Raw genomic sequence first — 25,450 nt, 5'->3', positions numbered from 1 at the left:
AATCCTAAAACTTTAATACTCCCACCCTAACTAGTATAGCCAGCCTTCCTAGAGCTTCACTGCAATTCCATAAGTTTAATCAAGGAGATTGTTAATGATCAGGCAGTATGAGGAGAGAAGGGTAAGAGATAAAATGGTGACCTGTATTCTGGAGGCCACAAGAAAGTCTCTAGAGGAACCATTGTCCAAGTAATAATGTCATAGCCTAGGTTAGACTGGGGGCTTTTTTTTTTAACTTTATTATCATTGGAAGATAATTACTTTACAATATTGTGATGGTTTTTGCCGTACATTAACATGAATTGGCCACATGTTTTAGCCTTGCTGTCAGATTTTCTTTCTTAAAGAGATCTCCAAAAATGCTCCACGGGATGAAGCCCATTGTCCTTGTCTTCCCAGGCTGCAGTGGCGTTGTGAAGCCAGTCCAGCCCAGTGGGCCTGAGGGCGTGCCCCACTACGCAGAGGCTGACATCGTGAACCTCCAGGGGGTGACTGGAGGCAACACCTACTCTGTGCCTGCCGTCACCATGGACCTGCTCTCGGGAAAAGATGTGGCTGTGGAAGAGTTCCCCAGGAAGCTCTTAACATTCAAGGAGAAGCTGGGTGAAGGCCAGTTTGGGGAGGTGAGCTGATTCTTAGAGTGGAGTCTCCAGTCCTTGGTAGTTCAGAGGAAGTGGTTGAATAAAAATGACGTGTAGAGCAAAGTGTCCCATCCAGAGTGGATTCACACGCAATGTGTCCTCCAGCTGTTTCTCCTTGCATTGTCCTCTATAGCGGTCCCCAACAGTTTTGGCACCAGGTGTCATGGAAGATAGTTTTCCATGGACTGGGGGAGGAGGTGGTTTTGGCAACCCCAAATCCCAAGTGTATTATATTTATCGTGTACTTTATTTCTATTACTGTTATATCAGCTCCACCTTTAGATCATATATACATTCCTGGAGGTTGGGGACCCCCTACTCTAGAAGACTAGTATTAGGTCAGTCTCATCTTTGTCAAATAGCTGTGGAATTCCTGGGAATTCTGATTTCTATACAAGAGTTTTAAAGCAGGAAAGTCACTAGACTTTGAGATCCTAAAAAACATCCAATATTTTCTAAATATTTTACTGTAGGTTACAGAGGGTGGGGACCATAAGATGTGATCATCTTTTATAAACTGTCCAAGAACATCCTGCTATTGGATAGCCACTTTGTTTTTTTCCATTTTAATGGGAGTTACATGTAAAATGGTCAAAAACAACCTCGCCCCTGCTTTTAGTCCCAGAATCAGCCACTAGGGAATAAATCACTAACCAAGATAAGGAGAACACTCTTCTCAATTGCTCTCAGAGTGATGCATGTAATATTTGACTTTTCACTCTTACAACAGTCACATGAGCCTTCTGAGAATTCAAAGCAATGATTTAAGTGGCAACAGAAGCTCTTCAATCCCGCCATCTAAACTCCAAATGTAACTTGGTTTCCTGAGGATGGTACTGGTTTCCAGCATGGGCAGCATGCTTTAACCTTGTGTAGGTTTGCTGGTGATGGACGAAGAAGGGTCCATGACACCCATTTGTGGTGTTATGTCCACTCCTTCTGTCTCCTGAGTTGAAAATGCAGGCTTGTTATACTGTTACTGACACGTAGGTGTTCCTGATAATGCTAATTCCATCCTAAGGATTACTTTAGAGAATATGTTTAGTGCAATCTTATAGCCAAACTTCCTTGAATCAAAGTTGAAGCATTTATACCAGAAGACATTTTATAGTATAATAAAATAATACTGTATATTATAGCTGTGATAAAATACTGTTATAGATTTATTCACATATTTAATATTGCAATCAATATATATTTTTTATAAAGCAGTAACATATCATATTAGCTTACCATTTTTAAAAAATCAATTATTTGAGTCAAAGATATGATGCACATATCTTCTTATTGGTCTTTTGATTATTTTGCCTGAGTTGTAAGAGTTAGTTTATCTCCAGGAAATGCCCAGCAAGAGTACTGAGACATCTTCAGGAGAATGATGATGCTGAGATTAGATGACTTTTGTCTAGGTTCATCTCTGTGAAGTGGAGGGAATGGAAAAGTTCAAAGACAAAGATTTTGCCCTAGATGTCAGTGCCAACCAGCCTGTCCTGGTGGCTGTGAAAATGCTCCGAGCAGATGCCAACAAGAATGCCAGGTCTGTGGTCTACATTTTGAATTTTCCTTTATTTGTTTCATCTTCAGGATCAGGGATACTCTTGGAAACTTCTGAGCAATTTGTTTCTTTTGAGATGGAAAGGTCTGTGAGCTGCCTCACATATCCATTGTTGTGTTTTATTTTTCTGATGGGTCAGTAATCCTCATCTTCATTCTCATCTCCTTCTAGAACAAATGTACATTTTCTGTTAGATCTGCTGCATATTTACTTCCTAACCTCCTTTGCACAGCACTGTGCTTCCCAACCTACGCAACAGTCTGAATATGACATTGCTGAATGTCATTACCTACCCTTGCAAACTTTTCACAGTCACACACATCTTTCTTGCTAAGCTTCTGCCATTCTCCTTTTTTCACACTGAATCTCTACTTACTTTCTCATGCCTTTTTTTCTCTTTTATGCTCCTCTTTGTCTATATCCAGCAACCCCCCAAATGAGAAGCTACCTCTACTTGGAAAAGTACCCATGGACCTCAAAGCAAAAGGATCCACAGTCCTTTAGCAGTTTTCCAAACTGGCTAATAATCTCTTGGATCCTTTACTACATAAATTGCTGTTTCCAGCCACACTCCGTTGTTTGACAGCCTTTCCATTACAGTAATGGTGAGTTAATCCTCACCCAGACAGGCATGCTGGTTGAAAGCTGATTGAATGTGTCTCAGAAAAATCTGCACATCTGGGTAACATATGCATTTCTTCATTTGTGTTGGCTTGAGTTGTCTCACTGATGTTCAAATTCAGAAAAAATTTAGATTGCTATACTTCAAATTATCATAAATTCCAAGAATGGTGAGAGGGTTTTATTGAAAGTCTTGCAATTGGCAGGATGTGGCATGAAGAAGAAAGAAAATCAAGGGAACAGAACTGTGGTGGTTTTGGAATTTTTACTGTGAGAATTTCAACCTTAAGGATACTAATATGAATGAAAAGTGATATCCTCAGGTCCCATCTAAAGAAAGAATATTCCTGATATTAATATTAGCACATGATTAGAGAAAGTGGCAAGAAAGAAAAAAAATGGGATATAACAAAGCTTTTACCCGTTAAAAAAATTTGTATTTACAATGTTGTGTTGGTTTGTGCCATGCAACGACGTGAATAAGTCATAGCTATACATATAACCCCTTCTTCTTGAGCCTCTCTCCTTGCTCACTGTTTTTTGGTGAGGTTTGGTGTCCCATCTGTGCCCACTCCAAATAAGCAACGATGGATGGCTTAGGTTGTGTGCCCTCCCAAACCATGGACCTCCTTGCTTTGAGGTTGAAGGAGGAATGAAAGAGGAGAGGTGTTGAAACCATATTGGTTTTAAGGATTTTATATTGACTGGTATGACTCCCAGTCCAGGATTGCTAAAAAACTCCTAGGAGACATACAACATGTCTGTTCCAATAGTTTTGAGAATGTGGGCTAGTGGTTTCACTCCCCCAAATGTTGCTACTGGGAAGGTAGCCCACTGTGTGATTCAAGGGTGGTCATCACCATCTACTCTGACAGCTACTAGTTTTGGCCAAGTGAGTACTTCTTTTGAAATGACTGCATTACCACCATGAACTTTAAACAGCTCAACTTTGAACAGGTTACTAAATGTGTGTTGTGACTGTCTGCTGGTGCACTCTGCATTAAAAGAAGCCAGCATGGGACAATAAAAAATTATCAGATAAACCAGGGGATGCTTATTCATTTTCATAAAAGAGTGCCTTAGCTTTATTTACAGAGTGAGTCCTTGGCTTTTAAAAAAGGGAAAGACCCCAGTGCACTTAAGATATAATTTTCAGTTGAAGGTTTTATTTTTAAGACTAGTTTTTAGTAACCTACATTTGATTTAGCAAATATTAATCACTTTCTATGTGGCAGGGCTTTTGTTGGATACTAAGGGTGCACATGTGAATGTCATGGTCCATATGCCTCCAAAATTACAGTTGAATAAGGGTTTATCATATTCCAGGATGAGTAGAATGAGACAGTTTCCAGGAAGCAATTTCTCTGTTCTCACAAAGGTTATTCAAAAGAAAAGAAGACTAGTACAATGGGCAGGACTAGACTTTGCTGTGTCTTCTCCTACTTCTTGATTCTAACTCTGGCAACCTTTGGGTTTATCTGTGTCTGTGTCCTTCAAAGGAATGATTTTCTTAAGGAGATAAAGATCATGTCCCGGCTCAAGGACCCAAACATCATCCGTCTCTTAGCTGTGTGTATCACTGAGGATCCTCTTTGTATGATCACTGAGTACATGGAAAATGGAGATCTCAATCAGTTTCTTTCCCGCCACGAGCCACCCAGTTCTTGCTCTGCCAATGTACCCACTGTGAGGTAAATAAGCTGAGTCTTCCATCTCTTTCCTGGGTTCATGAGACTAAGATGGGGAGCAGTGAGCTTTAAAGTTCATCATTGTTCTCAGATGGTGGGGGATGTTGTTCAGTAGCTAAGTTGTGCCCGACTCTTTGCAACCCCATAGACTGCAGCACGCCAGGCTTCCCTATTCTTCACTACTTCGCAGAGTTTACTCAAACTTATGGCCGTTGAGTCGATGATGCCATCCAGCCATCTCATCCTCTGTCGCTCCCTTCTCCTCCTTCCCTCAATCTTTCCCAGCATCAGGGTCTTTCCCAGTGAGACAGGGGATGTTGGTGTGCAGGGGATAACAGAGCAGCTGCCCTTTGGGGGAAAGCAGAGATAAATGAAGAATAGAGAAGAGATGCTGAGGTTGGAACCGCAGTTTGTTGGCAGCAACTGTAGAGTATGTACCTTTCACAGCTTCTTGTTGCCAGAAGCTACTTTCTCTCTTCCTTTGTATTTTCTCAGTTATGCCAACCTGAAGTTTATGGCTACCCAGATTGCATCTGGTATGAAGTACCTTTCCTCACTTAATTTTGTTCATCGAGATCTGGCCACACGAAACTGCTTAGTGGGTAAGAACTATACCATCAAGATAGCTGACTTTGGAATGAGCAGAAACCTATACAGTGGTGACTACTACCGAATCCAGGGCCGGGCAGTGCTCCCGATCCGCTGGATGTCCTGGGAGAGCATCTTGTTGGTGAGTTTCCTGTGTTTTTGAGCTCTGCCCTATAGCAACCAGCACATAGGCAGGTGCATATGGCATCTAGAGGTGCTCCAGAGACAGCAGGAGACAGACAATGAGTAGACTTCAATGTTTTCTCTGACTTGAGATGATTTACTTTGGTACTAATCATTATTTTTTTTATTTAAGCGGGTATCACATTTTTTTAATATTTCAGCATTTTTCTGCCATAATTTTTCACATGAAAGAACCTATATCTGCATACACACTGCTTCAGGGATCACAATAATTTCCATTCTTTAAGTACTGAATTGAATTAATTTACTTTCATCATCTAATAATTATGCTGATAAAATGTAAAATGCTTACAATAGAAAATTTGGAGAGAAAGGTTAAAAATATACCTGGAATGATAAGAGATTTTATGATTTTTTAAAATCTCTACCCTTCCCATATTATTGATCTTAATTTAGGGTATTAAAATTTTGTCATTTAAAGAACTGTTATCCACACAAAATATTTTTTGTATTAATTTCATAACCATGTTTCTAATTAATTATTTTATGTTTCTATTTTAATGATTATCATCATTTACTTTTTAAGTTCCTCATTCTTTGCTTTTATAACTTTTATTCAGCTCTTGATATTTTGAACCACAAGTGAATAATTTTTTTTCCAAATGTTTATCTTCTCTTACCATGCATATTTGAGGCAATTTATGCCATTTGGTTTTATGCCACTTAGCTGATTTATAGAATTATTAGACTTTAAACTTTTACTTCCTACGATGCTGAATACATGTAATTTTGTTTTTTGTCATTTAATATTCCAGAGACAAGCCTGAAAGCACTATAGTTTTGTTCACTTATTGTTAATCTGTTTGTTTCTTGTTCATATTCTTGTAGGATTTGTTAATTTTAAAATAAAAATTATATAGTTATCCCTTTCCTCTCACCAAAATAACCACTATTAATATTAATATTCTAGTATATTTCCTTTGAGGATTTTTTCTATACATGCATTTCTCTGAATATATGTATTATGTATATAAAATTATTTTACATATTGGGATGATACTATGCACATAAAATTCTCTCTCATTGCCAGTAAATATTCTTCAAAAACATGATTCTAATGGTTGTATAATATTCCATTATACCTATATCCTGTAATTTAATATCATAATAACTTGGTATTTTCCAGTTTCCTTCAAAAATGAATGATGCTGTAAGATATACCATTTTATATAAATCATTATAAAGATTTTTATCATCTCCATAGGTGAATTTTACCCCTTTCTAATGTGATTATTAGACATTCTAGGAATGTTGACATCCTAGGAATCAGCAAACTAAAATGAGCTGGAATGGGTGAATTTAACTCAGATGACCATTGTATCTACTACTGTGAGCAGGAATCCCTTAGAAGAAATGGAGTAGCCCTCATAGTCAACAAAAGAGTCTGAAATGCAGTATTTGGATGCAGTCTCAAAAATGACAGAATGATCTCTGTTCATTTCCAAGGCAAGCCATTCAGTATCATGGTAATCCAAGCCTATGCCCCAACCAGTTAATGCTGAAGAAGCTGAAGTTGAACAGTTCTATGAAGACCTACAAGACCTTTTAGAACTAACACCAAAAAAAGATGTCCTTTTCATTATAGGGGGCTGGAATGCAAAAGTAGGAAGTCAAGAAACACCTGGAGTAACAGGCAAATTTGGCCTTGGAGCATGGAATGAAGCAGGGCAAAGGCTAAGAGAGTTTTGCCAAGAGAATGCACTGGTCATAGCAAACACCCTCTTCCAACAATACAAGAGAAGACTCTATACATGGACATCACCAGATGGTCAACACCGAAATCAGATTGATTATATTCTTTGCAGCCAAAGGTGAAGAAGCTCTACATAATCATCAAAAATAAGGCCAGGAGCTGACTGTGGCTCAGATCATGAACTCCTTATTGCCAAATTCAGACTTAAATTGAAGAAAGTAGGGAAAACCACTAGACCATTCAGGTATGACCTAAATCAATCCCTTATGATTATACAGTGGAAGTGAGAAATAGATTTAAGGGACTAGATCTGATAGACAGAGTGCCTGATGATGGAGGTTTGTGACATTGTACAGGAGACAGGGATCAAGACCATCCCCATGGAAAAGAAATGCAAAAAGGCAAAATGGTTGTCTGAGGAGGCCTTACAAATAGCTGTGAAAAGAAGAGAAGTGAAAAGCAAAGGAGAAAAGGAAAGATATTCCCATTTGAATGCAGAGTTCCAAAGAATAGCATGGAGAGATAAGAAAGCCTTCCTCAGTGATCAATGCAAAGAAATAGAGGAAAACTGTAGAATGGAAAAGACTAGAGATCTCTTCAAGAAAATTAGAGATACCAAGGGAACATTTCATGCAAAGATGGACTCAATAAAGGACAGATGGTATGGACCTAACAGAAGCAGAAGATACTAAGAAGAGGTGGCAAGAATACACAGAAGAACTGTACAAAAAAAATCCTCATGACCCAGATAATCATGATGGTGTGATCACTCACCTAGAGCCAGACAGCCTGGAATGTGAAGTCAAGTGGGCCTTAGAAAGCACTGCTACGAACAAAGCTAGTGGAGGTGATGGAATTCCAGTTGAGCTATTTCAAATCCTGAAAGATGATGCTGTGAAAGTGCTGCACTCAATATGCCGGCAAATTTGGAAAACTCAGCAGTGGCCACAGGACTGGAAAAGGTCAGTTTTCATTCCAATCCCAAAGAAAGGCAATCCCAAAGAATGCTCAAACTCCTGCACAATTGCACTCATCTCACACGCTGGTAAAGTAATCCTCAAAATTCTCCAAGCCAGGCTTCAGCAATATGTGAACTGTGAACTTCCAGATGTTCAAGCTGGATTTAGAAAAGGTAGAGGAACCAGAGATCAAATTGCCAATATCTGCTGGATCATCAAAAAAGCAAGAGAGTTCCAGAAAAACATCTATTTCTGCTTTATTGACTATGCCAAAGCCTTTGACTGTGTGGATCACCATAAACTGTGGAAAATTCTGAAAGAGATGGGAATACCAGACCACCTGATCTGCCTCTTGCAAAACCTATATGCAGGTCAGGAAGCAACAGTTAGAACTGGACATGGAACAACAGACTGGTTCCAAATAGGAAAAGGGGTACGTCAAGGCTGTATATTGTCACCCTGCTTATTTAACTTATATGCAGAGTATATCATGAGAAACGCTGGGCTTCAAGAAGCACAAGCTGGAATCAAGATTGCTGGGAGATATATCAATAACCTCAGATATGTATGCAGATGACACCACCCTTATGGTAGAAAGTGAAGAGGAACTAAAAAGGCTCTTGATGAAAGTGAAAGAGGAGAGTGAAAAAGTTGGCTTAAAGCTGAACATTCAGAAAACTAAGATCATGGCATCTGGTCCCATCACTTCATGGCAAATAGATGGGGAAACAGTGGAAACAGTGGCTGACTTTATTTTTCTGGGCTCTAAAATCACTGCAGATGGTGACTGCAGCCATGAAATTAAAAGACGCTTACTCCTTGGAAGGAAAGTTATGACCAACCTAGACAGCATATTTAAAAGCAGAGACATTACTCTGCAAACAAAGGTCCATATAGTCAAGGCTATGGTTTTTCCAGTGGTCATGTATGGATGTGAGAGTTGGTCTGCTAAGAAAGCTGAATGTCAAAGAACTGATGCTTTTGAGCTGTGGCATTGGAGAAAACTCTTGAGAGTCCCTTGGACTGCAAGGAGATCCAACCAGTCCATCCTAAAGGAGATCAGTCCTGTGTGTTCATTGGAAAGACTGATGCTGAAACTGAAACGCCAATACTTTGGCCACCTGATGCAAAGAGCTGACTCACTGGAAAAGTCCCAGATGCTGGGAGGGATTGGGGGCAGGAGGAGAAGGGGACAACAGAGGATGAGATGGCTGGATGGCATCACCGACTCGATGGGCATGAGTTTGAGTAAACTCTGGGAATTGGTGATGGACAGGGAGGCCTGTTGTGCTGCGATTCATGGGGTCACAAAAAGTCGGACACGACTGAGCAACTGAACTGAACTGAACTGAATGTGATTATTAAGCTTTGCTCCCTTTAAATATATTTCATGGTGTTATAAAACATTATTAGACCGACATTCAGAGGGTTTTGGTCCAACTCTCAGTTTTTCTATTTTAATGGTCTTATAAACCAGGGAATTTTAGTAAACCTATGTTGTATCACTTTTCTGATCTAAAAAGTAGGAATAAATATTATCTATTTCAGCACTGTCATTATTGAATAGAACATGTGCAAGTATTTAATGGATGTTGACTTCATCTGAACCTCAGAGATCACTTGTCAGTCTGTCCTTCAAGACTGTGATGATCATTGAACAGGAGCTACTCGAGGCATTCACACTGGATTCCTGTATCTCTAACACAGAGATATTTGTATCTCTTCCTGTTCTTATTTTGCCTTTCCTGCAGGCATTTACCTGAGGCTGCCCTAGATCCTAGAGTTTGACCTTCTAACTCTCAGCAGGAGAGTCAGGTAGCTTACGGCCACATCCTTTTCAGTCCTTGGATCTCATCTGCAAGAGAAGTAGACCTCAGCAGAGATCCTGAGGGTCAGAGAAGTGTGGAGTCTGGCATTGAAACCACTTCTGTTGTCATTTTCAGATTCCCAGCGCAGATCTTGGCAGTTCCAGTATTCCTTGCCCTGTGTAGTTAAAAATTCTATTTTATGAAAATCTCTCTGCTCTTGTTGTACACAGATTATTCTGACTCTCTCTTCTTTTCCTTACTTAAACAGGGCAAATTCACCACAGCAAGTGATGTGTGGGCCTTCGGGGTGACTCTGTGGGAGACTTTCACCTTTTGCCAGGAACAGCCCTATTCCCAGCTGTCAGATGAACAGGTCATTGAGAATACTGGAGAGTTCTTCCGAGACCAAGGGAGGCAGGTGAGAGCTGCTGGGGTGGAGAGATGTGGCCTTGGGTGCCTCTGAAGGTGAGAGAAAGAAAAGTTCTGATTTAACAGGATAGGCCTGAGCTGGAAGACGGGCTACCTGGGTGATAGTTGTTTGTCACTATGTATCCAGGTGATGTGAAAGACCAAGGTCCCCCCTAGGCATCCATACACTCTACTTTTTTCCATGGGTCAACCCAGTGGTCATTGGGGAGCATGAGGGAGTCCCATCAGGCTTCTCCATAACTCAAAGATGGTGGTGGTGGTGGTTTAGTCACTAAGTTATGTCCTACTCTGTGAGACCCTGTAGTTGGTAGCCTGTCAGGCTCCTCTGTCCATGGGATTCTCCAGGCAAGGATACTGGAGTGGGTTGCCATTTACTTCTTCAGGGGACCTTCCTGACCCAGGGATTGAACCTGGGTCTCCTGCATTGCAGGTTGATTCTATACAGACTGAGCCATCAGGGAAGCCCTAGTCAAAGATATCAGGAAATAAATCCTGTTTCTCATATTTGATCTGTGTCCTGGTCTAGACTGTACAGTTTATCTTTGTGCTTGAGAAACATAAGAATAAAAACATAAGCTAAAAGTGAATAAGGGAGTTATTAGCATTTGTTAAAAATTTGGTTTGGACTATTTAAAAATATTTCTCAACTTACGTGCCCAGAGACCATCAAGTGCATCCTGGCTTTTCTGTTCCTGGAAGGCACCTCTGGGCTCAGATGTTGTGGCCTCTCGGGATTCAGGAAAGCTAAGCTTCTAAGCTGATAGGGGCCCCAGTTCCTAGTTAAGATACTCCAAGTTTCCTTCGGATAAGTCAGTGTCCAAAGTTCCTGTGAGATGTGGGATTGAAAGCTTGCTGGTGGCTGGAGCACTGAGCCCCCAGAGTGACTTGGAGTGTGGCATCTCAGACAAGAAAATGATAACAGTTGAGGAGAGGGAAAAGTCTCTTGAAGACAATTAAAAGTGGATCCTCTGTGCTTAACCAGATTAAAGCAAACAAAAGATAAGGGAATGACTAGAGACTGTGGAATAAGCAGGTTAAAAATAGGAGGAGGGGGGTCCTAGAGCTTTATTGTGATCCTCTGTAGATATTTTGGTAGCAGGGGATCTAAATCATCTATTTTGGTTATGAGGTAATTGCCTTCTCATCTTGGCAAAAGGCTGATTTAGTACTGGGTGTGTGAGATAAGACGTAGACCAAAGAGAAAAATTTTTTTTCTGGACTAGGAGCATGTCATGGCCACCTGGGTGACCTATTAGATGTCTAATGGCCAATTAAAGGTGGTGCATTCTACTAGAAAGTGTAATTTTATTCATCATAACAATAATTCTAATTTGCTTACATCCTGGAATTATAGGCAAAGGGAGGAATATTTTAAACCTTTCAGCTTCCCCGATTTTATTATTCAGTGACTGAAATCTCACATGCAAAAAACAATTTGTATGAGGCACAATTGAACTAACAAAACATTCAGCCAAGACAGGCATGCTTCCCCTCCCCACACTTTATGTCCACTGTCTGCTTTGTATTATATGTATTTTTGATATCAGCACTAAATTTTTTATATTAGCACTAAAAAGTTGCATATTAATTAATCAAATGTTACGCTATTCATTTTCAAAGAAAATGTTGTTTTATCATTTAATGGAAGTTTTAAATTCTAATAATCTCTGGGATTTAAATTTTCTTATTTATTTTTAACTGCTTATTAAAAGGGTCCATCATGTTCACTTTTACTAAATGATGCGAGAGAGTCAAATATATTTTGACCAACTACTAAATGGTTGAATAATAAAATTACATATTTGAGTGAAGCCAAGACCAAAGCATAAGCTTCTCACCTATAAGTTTAAAATTTTGATAAAAGTTTATTTAATTCAACATATGAACAAACTAAGCATAATTCACTAAATTTGTATTTTATAACAGTTTAAAAATTTTAATTACTTTAAATTTTATTGTTAAAATTTAAGTATTCAAATTTTTAAAGTTTGACATTAGAGTATAAGCACAATAGTTATTCATCACTGTCAGCTGCTAGATGGATTTTATGGACTCTACATATGTGATCTAATTTGTATTCAAACAGCATTGTTAATGTCACCAACTTGTTGAACACAGCAGATAAAGTGCAGGAGAAAACTTTTCAGTAACACAAATTCTAGAAAGAATCTTATCCTTAGGGCTCATAGCTTAGACAAATCTTAATTCTTTCATAGTCAATTAAAAATGTTTGGAGGTCTATAATAATAATTCCAGTAATTTTAAAATGTATTTGATAATTTTTGTTTTCAATTTGTTTTTACAAATTGTAAAGAATTCTCAGGAAGCACTTTTCTTGAAAGCTCATGGTCTAAATGAAATTAAATAATTAAAAATTAAATACAGTTTTAAAAGCTTATTTTGTTTGATGTTATGAAAAGTAAAATAGTATCAACATAATGAGAATTATTACAAAATATAACTTTATTTGCCAAAATAAATTTGCCAAAGTTTATACAACTTTGAAAAGGGCAAATAATTTATTTGTCATTTCATTTTATTGATATCTGTTGGCTCAAAACAGATGTATTTTTTTCTAAAATTATTTAGTGAACACCCTATATAAGGCTTAACAGTTTTAAGTTTCACAAGTGGTATACAAGAGTGTCTATTATACTGTATCCTTTATAATATTAGTAATATTTCTTTTAAATACTTGCTATTTTGTAGCCACAGTCACTTCTAACATACTGAGTTAAGGTTTGTCAGATCTTATTATATATTCAAATAGAAGCCAGAGGTATTTGTCTTTTTACTTTTTAATTAAGAATTGGTGATGGAAAACTCCTTGGCATTGGTCGTAGCAATGGTTTTCTGGATCTGACAACAAAAGCAAAGGCAATAAAACAAAAATAAACATGTGGGACTACATCAAACTAAAAATCTTCTTTATAATAAAGGAAACCATCAAAAAGGCAAACTACCAAATTGGAGAAAAATTTGTAACTCATATATCTGATATGGGTTAATATCCAAAATGCATAATGAACTCATGCAACTCAAGAGCAAAAATCCCCCAAACCATCCAATTTTAAATGAGCAGATCTGACTAAACATTTTCCCAAAGAAGACAAACAGATGGCCAGCAGGTACATGAAAAGGTGCTCAACGTTGCTAGTTATTGGGTTTCCCAGGTGGCGCTAGTGGTAAAGAACCTGCCTGCCAAGCAGGAGACATAAGAGATGTGGGTCCAATCCCTGGCTCAGGGGGGTCTCCTGGAGGAGGGCATGGCAACCCACTCCAGTATTTTTGCCTGGAGAATCCCATGGACAGAGGAAGGAGCCTGGCAGGCCAGGGAAGTGCACATCAAAACCATCCTGAGATATCACCTCACACCTTTAGAATGGCTATAATAAAAAAGACAAGGAACAACAAATGTTAGTGAGGACGTGGAGAAGAGGGAAGCCTCATGCATTGTTGATGGGAATGTAAATTTGTGCAGCCACTATGGAAAACAGTATGGAGGTTCTCCAAATAATTAAAGATAGAACTACCATCTGATCCTACCATGCATGATACAAGCTGGTCTAAGTGTGGGAGAAGGCAATATTGAAATGGTTAATTACTAACCAGCAGCAGATGTTGGACCTGTGATTCAAAGAGCTTGAGACATTTAGGTTTGGTTCAGGAATATGTCAGTATACAAGGTTTTAAAAAGCATAGGTCAGGAAATGACAGCAACACGTTGCAGGCAAGCAGATGACCTGGAGTCAGTCTTGCTGGGTGGACACAGTAACTTGCTTTGAGAATAGAGCCAAATACAGCTCTAGGTTGGAATTCAGGGCAGGGCTGTAGAGGGGTTAAATGTACAAATGTTGGTGAATAATGTAAAGAAGAAATCCAGTCTTCCCACCTGGGGCCAGTACAGGAGAAGGAGAGCACAGAGAAAGCTATGGTTAAGAGCTACGTGGATACATCCTGTGTCTCAGTGGCTAAGATTCCATTCTCAGCCCAGGAGCTAAGGCAACTAACATACTTTCTGCCCTTGCCATGATTGGCTCACCCGAGATAAAGCTCACTGTGGATAGGCTATAACTGGAGGATTAGGTGTTCTAATCACTTTCCAGTCAAAGATGTCTTCTTGCTTCAGTTTCATCTTTTGCATGATGGTAAGCAACTTAGCATGCATGCACGCACAGGGACCACAGAATGGCCCATCAGGAAGTTCTGCTCCGCAGATCTGGAAAAGACAAAGAGAATGGAAAGGGGATTGATATGATGTAAAATGCTCGTGAAGAAGACGGAGAGACACCACACCCATTTCAGTTATCAAGTCCAAGAAAGTGGGGAGTGGGCAAGTCGTACCGTGATGCAGCGACCCTTTCTCCATGCTCTTCTAATAGTCTCCTCTTTCGTTCATTTTTTGTTTCCAAAGACTTACCTCCCTCAGCCTGCCATTTGCCCTGACTCCGTGTATAAGCTGATGCTCAGCTGCTGGAGAAGAGACACCAAGCAGCGGCCCTCCTTCCAGGAGATCCACCTTCTGCTGCTTCAGCAGGTGGATGAGTGATGCTGCAGAGCCCGGAACAGGTCCGCCTCGCGAGCCCCAGCAGCACCCTCGCTTAAGCCACCCCATCTGGACACTGAATGCACCCGGGAGACAGAGGCTTGTTTGTCTTTCTCTCTTTCTGTCTCTCGTCTCCCTCCACTCCACTCCCCCACTCTCTACCCCTGACACATATATACTTTTTTTACATTAATGAACTAAAAAGAAAAAAAAAAAAGCCTAGGACAGATAAAATCTAGTAAAGCATCTGACTTGATATACTTAAAGTATTGGATAACAAAGGCTAGATAATTTAGATAATTTATAAAGGATAAATATGTTTGTGTTTATGAATGTGCAGATTCTACAATGTATTTTCCCTGTCACCTTTTAAAAAGTGATTTCAGAAAGAGAAACTTGAAGAATGCTAATGTCTTAGGAAACATGAGACTAGGCGTAGGGAAAACACTTGGTAAGTGTGGAGAATCTGATGAAATGGTATTCAGTAACTAGTCACCAATGGTTTGATTTCCTAATTTGGCCTGTAGACATGTCCTAAACTCTGCATTTTCCTCTCCTGGCAAAATAGATGTTACATGCTTAGAAAAAACTCAACTTACTGGAATGGTGGTTTTGTTCATTCCTGAGCAGGGATGAGGGTTGAGATCTATATGCATAGGAAATACAGAGTATGTACATAGGAAAGAATATTTACTGCAAGGCTCTATGAACAGGGATTGTTATTTGGGAAAAAAAAATGTGCCTCATGCATGGAAATATTCTTAAATAGAGAATGGACACAGGAAAAGGGGTCAGTGGACGACAGGTAACAGATGTGCTGCTCATTTCCTCACAGGGTCCTCCTCTCACCTTGTTCAGACATTTTCAGGTGTGTGTTTTAGTGAGAGCCTGATTTTGAGTCAGTACAAACTGTTGTTTCTATAGCTTGATCCTAGGCCCTTTGGTTCATCTCCTCCAAAACTTCCAGCTCTTTTAATGGATGAATACTGTATGGAACCTATGTGCTGGGGATGAAATTTCTCAGGCATAAATCTGAAGGTCATGTACAATAGGGAATAGATATGTTCTGAGTGTTTCCAAAGGGTTGACTGAGGATTGGTGAAAGGAAATTACAGGGAGATTGATTTTAACTCCCTATTAGGGAAAATATAGCCAGAGGCAGAATATACAAGGATGAATGGGCTGCCTCGAGAGGTGGGGAGTCCTTTGTCACTGAAGAGGTTGAGATACAGGCTGAAGACTAGGAAAGAAAGAGGTAGGGTTTCAGACATCATACGTGGTTGTGGGAGATGATATTTTATGTCCTTTTAACCCTAGGAGTTCTTGAGAGGAGCAGGTTGAGTGTGGAAGAGTCATCTGCTGCTACTGCTTGGAATTTACACTCTTGCCTTGGCGATGGTATGACCAGCAGAAAAAGAAAGCTTGAGGCTCTGGCTTCAGAATCCATGGATACTGATAACACTGTTAAATAAAAATCCCCTCAGAACAGATTCTGAGCTTTCACACTCCACAGATCCTCAGATGCAGTAGGAAACAGGAAAAGGGAATGAGATGGTCTTGAAGTCTCTTCCAGCTCTGATATATTCAGACCTCATTGGATAATTGAACCTACAATTGCTGCAGACTCAGTGTCCAGTCATCTCCTGCTCTGAAAATTGTGGTCAGCAAAAGAGATCATGTGAAGAAGTCACGATAATAGTAGTAATAGGACACCCGCCACCGGCTCAGTGCTTTAAAGTTTATCATGTGTTTCTCCATACTTTATCTCACTTGATATCTGCAGGACCAGACATGTCCTCATGTTCTTTTATACTTGGGACCTGCCACACACTCTGGTCTTCTCAAGATTGGTAATAGCTTTGTGTACTATTCATAGTTCCCCAGAGAAACAGAACTTATATATATATATATATATATGATTTATTATAATGAATTGGGGAATTGAGTTACATAATTATGGAGACTGAGGAGTTCCACAAAGCTGGTGGTGATGTACTTCTGAGAACCAGAAGGTTAAAGGTTTAAGTTGAGAGCAGAAGACTGATGTGTGAGCTTAAGCAGTCAGGCAGAGAGGGTAAATACCCCCTACTTTTTCCTTCTATGGAGGCCTTCACCAGAGTAGATGATGCCCACCCATGCTGGAGAAGGCAATCTTCCTTACTCAGCTCACCAATGAAAATGTTAATCTCATCTGGAAACACCCTTATAGAAAAACACCCAGAAGTAATGTTTAATCTGGGTGCCACATGTCTCTGTCAAGTTGATGCATTGAAGTTCATCTTTCCATTTCAGTAGAATCAAAGGGCCTGCAACTTGTTCTCCTTGATCCATGAGCATCTGGCAGGCCTACATTCAGACCAGGCCAGGACTTCCTATGTGGCAAGAGGAACTATGTAATGTAATTTCTCCTTCTTTTGTCTAGTATCTTTCCACTTACTTCTTTTTACAATTCTGCCTCAAGCCACTGCATTGCATGATACCATAAAAAAATCCTTTAAAATTAACTTAGTATGTCTAGATTTTCCTGGGCTTGAGTCATACAGGTGATCTGTTTCAAGCAACTGGCAAATATGTATTGTCAGGTACAGTTATCTTTTTCTGGGATGAGGAAGGTTTCATCTTCTGGCACTAAGACTTTTGTACTACCAGACACAGTTTTAACTTCCCCCTTAGTCATACACGTTGTGTCCAGCGGCACAAATCTAAGAGAGCCATCAGGGTAAATGATCAAGGCTAGGTATCTAGAATTTAAAAGTAGGTGGACTTTTAAAGAATAGAAGAATGAAGCTAAGAATTATGTAGAAAAGAAGGTAGGAAAATGGATGAGAACTGTGGGGCCTTCCTGACCTTTCTAGGAAGTCATCCTCTTCATGATATATGTGAAATGGTTTATGTCCAGATTGTGGTTGGGGGTAGTAGATTTAAGTTTATACTTTCGCTAGTGAATGTGGTGATAGCTAAGTCCAAATCTTGATGAGCTGTCCAGACTCATATGTGCTAAGAAAAGATCTGGAGTCTAAAGAGGCACCCAAGGGGAAATGCGATTTTAATGCTGTGGAAAGATCACTTGCAAGTGTACAAGACTGTATAACAAAGGGCACTATATGAACGTAGAGCAGAGAATGAATCAATGAATGTGCATGTGATTGGACAGGGAGGCAGGTGGGGTTTATAAAGGAGGCTACCTAATAGGGGTAATAGAGAGAAGGATGGGGGAGGTAAGGGCAGCAAGACACAGATGGTGCTGCTGAGAATTCATTCTGAAGCATGAAAGCCAATCTCTGAAGAGAACAGAAAAAGTAAGTGTCTTGAAGATAAAAGATAAACGTATATGGAGAGAGAGGAAATTCTGGATGATAGAGATTATTAAAAGTAGTCATTAAAAAATGAAAAGTGAGGTGCAGAGTATGACATGGAAGGGAGCTTTTCAGAGTTTTAAGAAAAGATAAACCCATCAAGAATATACAAACACATAAGCAACCACCAGGGAAAGACCTTTTCATCTCATGGGCTGTAGGAGAGGGAGGCAGTTTGAACATGGGTGTTCTAGACCACCTCCAGTGCCAGGGATTCATGGTGGTGAAAAGAGATCAACTCTGTCTGAACTGGACTTGGCTTTCCAAGTGCTGCTTTGGAAATGAAGACCAAGTGGGGAGACAGGGAATTCATGTTAGTTCATGAGGCTCTGTCTTCCTTTCTTTGTTTCTGCCACTGAAATCCATTTTAGATAATGCTCATCATTGTTGTGCCCAGAGAGGCCACAGGGAAACCCTGGAACAACAGGCTTAGGTTAAACTAGACGAAATCTTGTTCGATATCTGCACCAAGACGTATGTGCCATGTTGGAACCATGTATTTTTCTAGTCCCATCCAGGCATCCCACAAGAGAGCCATGATGTGGGGCTAAGCCATTTGTTTCAAGTAAAGGAGAACAGGAGAAAGGAAAGAGATGAAGATGTTCTAAGGAAATAGTGTAAAACAGAATAGCATCTGTTTTGTCCAAAGCTACAAAAATAAATGGAGAAAATCACAGTTAAGGCTTAGATTACTCCCAATATAGAGCTATTAAATCTTTGATCCTAAACTGAGTTTGTAGACCTGGAATTTGCCATCTTGCTCTTTTCAGTAAGACCTCTGATATCTGGAAGCACTTATGATGTTTCTGAAAGATGTAGATCCAAATGTAGGCTGAATTTCCTTCTGAATTAAAATTTAACATTTTTGTAGAAACAGATGAATGTCTTTTCCACTTGGTAAATGTCTTAGAATACTAAATTGAGATAGAAAGAGACTGGAATGGTTAAAGGTTTTTAGATTTCTGGCATTTTGAGTTCTCTATAGTGCAGTTAACTCTATTACTTGGTAGCAAACATATGGAGGGTAATTGTTTAGTTGATGTATCTTTTTTCCCCCCCAACTGTTATACTGAAATACTTTAAGACTCATAAGAAGTTGCAAAAATAGTTCAGAGTTGCCTTTACCTAATGCCTAGTGACCCTTAAACAGGGCACCTTTCCCATTGATAACATCTTATGTAATCGTAGTCCAGTTTCAAACCCAGAAAATTGACATTGGTATACTATTAACTAAACTACAGATCTTACTCAGATTTCACTAGTTCTTCACATTTATACATTTCATTTCTGGATATTTTTAACCCTTGCTGATTTGTAACCTGGTCTCGCTTGGCTGCATCAGGAAAGACATCTGTAAAATCCTAAAGAGGATGTAACAAATTAATCTGTTCCTTTATTAGTAAGTAATATCCTGCCTAGATTGTTTCCATATTTTCTGACTAGTTCGGCTGTTCAATTGGCTGAAACAATCCAAAAACAGCTTAGAAAAATCAGATAACGCAAAGGACAGTGAGACCCAGAGCTCACTAGCTCGGTACAGAAGGAAATTATAGGTGGTTTCTGCAGTTCCTTCCAGTAGGACTTATACGGTGGCAAGGATAGGACTTTAGAATAAATCAGTATTTTGATTAAGAACTAGGTGGCACTTCATTCTTGGCATCAGGAAGAGCTTTTGGAAGGAAGAGAGTACAATGGTTGAGACTTATTGTGTAGTAAAACACTACTCTCAGAATATTAGAGAACTTTCATTTACCTAAATGTCTATTCTTAAATGGAATAACAACCACATTGGACTAAACAAAGTACAAATACAGGAGCAACCTGGCCCAGAGGTTCAGGAAGATAGGGGAGTTGAAGCTTTAGTTTTGTGGATTACAGTTTTGAGTTCTGTAATGGCATTTTTAAGCTGCCCTGTTTAAGGGTCACGAGATTATACGTGAGTTCACCTCTGCACACCCCACGTCCTATAAAGTTCCTAGCACATAGTGAGCACACCATAAATATTTGCTGAATTTTTTTTTGAACGAATGAAAGGTAAAGCAGAAACTTGTCAACTGGCATAACTAGGGTGAATTTAGGTAGAATTGCTTTGCTGTAATGTAGAGGGTTTATTTTCAAATGAGGAAAGAGGAAAATGTGCCCAAACTTGTACCTATAAGTTACATCCTCCATTGCTTTGTTTACTAATGTTGAAATTGATCTATGTAAATGTCTTATTCTTTGAGGTATTTAGACAGAAATGCAAGGTTCTTCTCTGCATGGTACCCCATCAAGAGCAGGGACAGACTCCGGCCCCAAACCCAGCTCTTTTGGAACAAGATTTTAAGTTTCTCCTGCAAACACCTTGTCAACAACTTCTTGGGCCTCCAAAGGTGAAAGATGGGAGTCCCAGGCTAGCTCATGCTTACCCACGTTCACAATTGCATGTAAAGGAAGAATTTGCAGAGACTCGAGGGAAAGCACAAAGGGATAAGGCAATCACTTTAGGTGAAAAACTGTTTCTTGAAAAGAGGCTTGGAGAAAAGTGAAAGTTGATCAGATTACTACAAATGCACCAAGGGTTTGTAATCTAGCCTATTCATTTTATGTCCTTCACTATTCATGATATGCTAGTCTTCCACCCCATTGTCTGGTAACTTTTTCTGAGGACCGAGTTTCTAAAGCAATGTGGTGCACTCTTCCTATGAGGAGGAAACATCTGGGCTTTATTCTTCAAGCTTTGGAGGTTGATGTGTCTTGTCAAGGAGTAAAAATAGCAAATAAATTGATTTTATTTCTGCTTAAAACTATCATAGTCATTCCAAATAGAACATATAAAAATTCTCTGTATTAGAAAAAAAATGAGATACCAACTGTATATTGTCTTTATTTATTCTCTGTAAGTCTGTCAGGTGATAAATTGTAAATAACAATGATTAAAGAAATATGCTACTGATGGATCCTTTTTTTTATGTGAAAATAGCACTGGTTCTGGGCTTCGTTACCATTACTCCTTATACCCTTACACCCTTTTTGGAGACGTGACGGGATGTGAGGACCGAGCCGAGGGATGTATGTGGTGTGGATGCCTTGTTTGTTGAAGGAAATCCAACAGAGGGTTATTTACATAGGCTTCTGATATATTAATTGACTGTTTATTGAAAAAAAAGCATCTTGGCCCCTGGCATATCCAAACCTACTAGAGATTGGTGTATGTTGTTAGATTAGTCCAGTTCTAGAGAACCCAGTCCAGAATTGGGTATCCTTTACTGTTGTGGCTACAAAGTTGTCTTGTTTAATACACAGCAATCCCTTCTAAATCCAAATATGGTCTATCTTAAGACTGCCCACACATACAAAGAGCTACAAAAAACTATGATTAACCAGCACGCAGACTCAGTCTTCATAAGGGAGAGCAGGATGGAGCCACCCAAAACAACATATATCTTATCTGGTCCCTGAAGAATACATTTATATTTTTAAAATTCTGAGTAATACTAACTTATTTTTTTCAGTGATGGCCACAATATATAAGCGAAAGGATATAACCCCCCCAGAGAATAACCAGAGGTCTCATGAAAACATACTCTAATCCCCCCAGTGTTTCTGGTTTGGTTTCACAATTAAAGGCCAGGAGTTCAAGTATTTATGTAATGGCAGTAGGGTTGGAGGTGGAGGAGATAAAAAATAAACAGGAATAGCAGAGATGCTCAAAGAGGTACAATTCTATTCTCAACACCTATTCCCAAAGTTAAAAGGTAGGTATAAGTGATACATTTGGATCCACAGGTGATAAGTCATAGATATATATTATGTGGCTCAGACAGTAAAGAATCTGCCTGCAATGCAGGAGACCCAGCTTTGGTTCCTGGGTCAGGAAGATCACTTGGAGAAGAGTAGGGAATGGCTACCCACTCCAGTATTCTTGCCTGGAGAATCCAATGAACAGAGAAGCCTGGCGGGCTACAGTCCATGGGGTCGCAAAGATTGGACACGACTGAGCAATTAACACTTTTATTTTCATATATTATGCATATATCTGAAAATATAATTTATTACTAAATATAAATATAAATTTATATTACTAAATATAAATAAAATATAAATTTATTACTAAAGACAGATTATATCTGCTCTTTAATATTTTATCTAACAACTTAAAAGGCTCTGCATTTTTTTAACTGCTGATTGAAAACTAGTAAAATCAGTACTAGAAAACGGATTTATCTCTTTATAATTTTATATTCATTTTGTATTTGAAAAAGAAATGCACACGCATAACATCTTCTGGTCCTTGAGTCCTACAGAACAATATCTTATTATGTATAAGCAGCATATGACCTTTTACTATCTAATGACATTGGTAAAATGCCACTCTCAAAGTAGTTCTCGGCCAGACTGGATGTAGTGATTTGAAGAAAAGACAGATGAAAGATACCTACAAGAAAAGGTCCCATTGGCAGCTGTTTTTTGCCCCTGTTGCAAACCATAGGCAAGTTAGTTCTAGAGAGGACTGTAAGGACCCAGAACAAAGCTCTATTATGGAGGCTAAAGATATCTTTATTTATTTTTGTCTACCTAAGGACAATTTCAGGCATGATACAAGAAACCAGAGGTCAGTTTCATAGTGTAGAAACAAATGTATTATGTGAAGAATGAATAAACAGCCAAAGGTAGTGGCTGCATTTACTATGCTGATCATGGGGCCAAGGTGTGTTACGGATAAACGGCATCATTGGGTAGCATGTTTTTTTCTGGTGTCTCTAGGAAAACAGCCCATGAACAATATAAACTCAAGATGACTAGCTTGAGGTGATAAAAGTCACACTTACTCACCTATAAGCAAAACCATAAGGACTTCTCTGGAGGTCCAATGGCTAAGACTCTGCGCTCCCAATGAAGGTGGCCTGGGTTTGATCCTTGGTAAGGGAACTAGATCCCACATGCCACAACTAAGACCCACTGTAGGTGAATAAATTTTTTTTAAAGAGTTATTAAAAAAAATTATGACTATTATTGAGCAGCATCTGACATGTGATGATTAATTTAAAGATAATTAAAGATATTATTAAAGATATAATTAAAGATAACATCTTTAAAATACAAAATTAAGTATCTGTCATCAACAGAGTCTTAATTCTCCTGGTCTCTCTGGCACATCCAGCAGTTCGGCCTATCTTTCAGAGGCTGCAAGAACCTTGAAAGCAGCAACTTTATTTGGAGAAGACCAAGGTTTCCTCACTTGGCTTGGATGGACATCACGATGGAAGGAGAGACTGCTGGTCTTGCTCCAAAGTCTTCAGGCCTTCACTTAAGTCACAGACAGTCCTACACTGGTGGTCATCCTCAGATTGTGATGATACTAAATCCTGAGTCTGGGCCCTCCCCTTATTGGCAGGAATGAGTTTTTCATAGGAGAGCCATACAACTCTATGTCCCCTCTCATATTTATTTCACAAGTCATTTCTGAGCTCTATGTGCTTTCATGCTAAATTTCTTCAGTCGTGTCTGACTCTTTGCAACCCCATAGTCTGTAGCCTGCTAGGCTCCTCTGTCTGTGGGATTATCTAGGCAAGAATACTGGAATGGGTTGCCGGGCCCTCCTTCAGGGAACTCTGAGCTCTGGACGCTCTAAGAGGAAGTTTTGGGTCTAGATTCTAAAGATTGGGGTGTACTGTCAGACCCTATAAAGTGGCTGCTCTCTTGGTCTCTAGACATCACTGCCTACCTGGCCCTGCCTCATCTTTACTATAAGCACATGATGGCCTCCTTCTCCTGAGCTGAAAGTTTAACTGGTGACTACCTGTATGTATGATCAGCCCCGACCCTAGCTAACAATTATTCTAAGACAGAGGGCCAGAATGACTCCAACACGTTTGATCACCAACAAGAAACAGTGGCCTGTGCACAGGCTGCTAACCCAAAGAACTGTGGGAAGACGTTTCAGCAGTCTCCCTGGCAATCAAGGAGTCCTTCTGATGTCAAATACCCTGTTATCCATAGCCTTCTCCTCCACTGTGTGGTGAACACTGCTGCCTTGTCCTGCCTTCTATTGACCACACACAGTGGGGCCTCACTCCAGAACAGTTGCCTCTTACATGTGAGATGTAATAAATCATGGATGTCTCTTTTGCCTCTGGACTCTTTCTTTGGTCTAGCAATTGGGCAGCTACAAAAGTTGCAAGACTGTAAGGGTGCAGGCCAACACCAGAGTTAATTTTACTCCAGAACTTTCAGAGAATATTGTTAAATCATGGTTTCTTTATAATAGTTGTAAGTGGGTTATGGGTAGAAGTTGAATACCACTCAAAAAAAAAAAAAAAAAAGAATACAGGAATTATATCTTTAATAATCACATGTATTTTTTCAAACTAATTTTATTGGTGTAAGATTTATCTAATACTAAACTGATATCAAATTAATCAAAACGTCCAGGTTATTCAAAGCCAATGTAAATGACGTCAGTCTCCTATCTTTCAGAGATCATTGCTGTTTATAAGTAATTGAAACTTTGAAAGTGGTTATGAAGTACCTTCCACAGAGTTTGATACACGATGTGCAGAATTCCTTACGGTGGACCCAGACTGGTGATGGTCACATTGTTACTGCTGCTGCTGCTGCTGCTAAGTCGCTTCAGTTGTGTCCGACTCTGTGCGACCCCATAGACGGCAGTAGCCCACAATAAATCCAGAAACCTAAAGTAAGCATTAGAAACTTTTAAGGCAGTTTGGCAGAGTACTTACATCTGTTGAATTTAATTAAAAAAAAAAAACTGGGGCTTGTATGCTTCTTGCTTTTTATTTAATTTTTCTAGCAATTTATTTTTATTGATTATTCCAGAAGTACCCATCTGGGGTGGCTTGGAAAAACAAAGCGGATCCTTTATAAAAAAGAACTTGAGACTCACTGAAATAGGAGGTTACAGGACAGGACCCATTACGTCCTATGGAATTCTGAGCTTCTCTGACTCTACACCATATTCCAAGTTTTGAAAATTGGCAATTCATGCACGATTCTCCGTAAAGTTCTTAGTAAAATCAATGTTCATTTCCGCGAAGATGATTTTTGGAGGAAGAGGAGGAGTTCTGGAAACAAGGTTGGGTGTTAAATGGCACAGTGCCTGGACGGAAAACTAACTAATGATCATCTCTAAACTTCACTTCCTAGCCTCAAACCTCTCCTCTAAAATACCGAGCTCTTGGTGAAAATATCCTGAGGTCTTCCTGCCATGAAGTGCTGATCAGAAGCGCCAGGGTATTCACCCTGCGTGAGCCGCGAATCCCCTACCGGAGCGCACGGGTAGGAGAACGCCCCAAACGCGACAAAAGCCGGACGTCAACGGGGCGGACCCGGGGCGGGACACCTTCCGAGGCCCAGGAGCAG

At 39.5% G+C, this 25,450-nt stretch overlaps 1 protein-coding gene and 1 long non-coding RNA gene across 8 annotated transcripts in view; one reads left to right on the top strand and one right to left on the bottom strand.

Annotated features, from left to right (window-relative positions):
• The window catches only part of DDR2 (discoidin domain receptor tyrosine kinase 2), a 172,849-nt gene extending 151,826 nt beyond the window's left edge, over nucleotides 1–21,023 (top strand). For all 5 annotated transcript variants that reach the window (XM_061120233.1, XM_061120230.1, XM_061120232.1 and 2 more), the window contains 7 exons: nucleotides 400–623; nucleotides 2,051–2,178; nucleotides 4,317–4,508; nucleotides 5,001–5,235; nucleotides 10,026–10,175; nucleotides 14,601–14,755; nucleotides 16,050–21,023. In XM_061120233.1, the coding sequence (XP_060976216.1) occupies nucleotides 400–623; nucleotides 2,051–2,178; nucleotides 4,317–4,508; nucleotides 5,001–5,235; nucleotides 10,026–10,175; nucleotides 14,601–14,735 (1,064 nt within the window). In that variant the 3' untranslated portion in view covers nucleotides 14,736–14,755; nucleotides 16,050–21,023. The remainder of the gene's footprint in view (nucleotides 1–399; nucleotides 624–2,050; nucleotides 2,179–4,316; nucleotides 4,509–5,000; nucleotides 5,236–10,025; nucleotides 10,176–14,600; nucleotides 14,756–16,049) is intronic.
• On the bottom strand, nucleotides 10,118–25,384 carry LOC133040488 (uncharacterized). Of its 3 annotated transcripts, none has more exons than XR_009688976.1 (4): nucleotides 24,975–25,376; nucleotides 24,600–24,762; nucleotides 14,229–14,405; nucleotides 10,118–10,216 (listed from the first exon to the last, which is right to left on the bottom strand). It is a non-coding gene; the product is annotated as an uncharacterized LOC133040488 (long non-coding RNA). The 3 variants fall into 3 exon arrangements; XR_009688977.1 differs by lacking the exon at nucleotides 10,118–10,216 and adding an exon at nucleotides 22,904–23,029 and having other exon boundaries at nucleotides 10,231–14,405; XR_009688975.1 differs by lacking the exon at nucleotides 10,118–10,216 and having other exon boundaries at nucleotides 10,231–14,405; nucleotides 24,975–25,384.
• Nucleotides 25,385–25,450: the final 66 nt, after the last annotated feature.

This window comes from Dama dama, chromosome 20, assembly GCF_033118175.1.
Source record: "Dama dama isolate Ldn47 chromosome 20, ASM3311817v1, whole genome shotgun sequence".
Taxonomy (NCBI): domain Eukaryota; kingdom Metazoa; phylum Chordata; class Mammalia; order Artiodactyla; family Cervidae; genus Dama; species Dama dama.
This window is presented reverse-complemented; position numbering and strand designations above follow the sequence as displayed.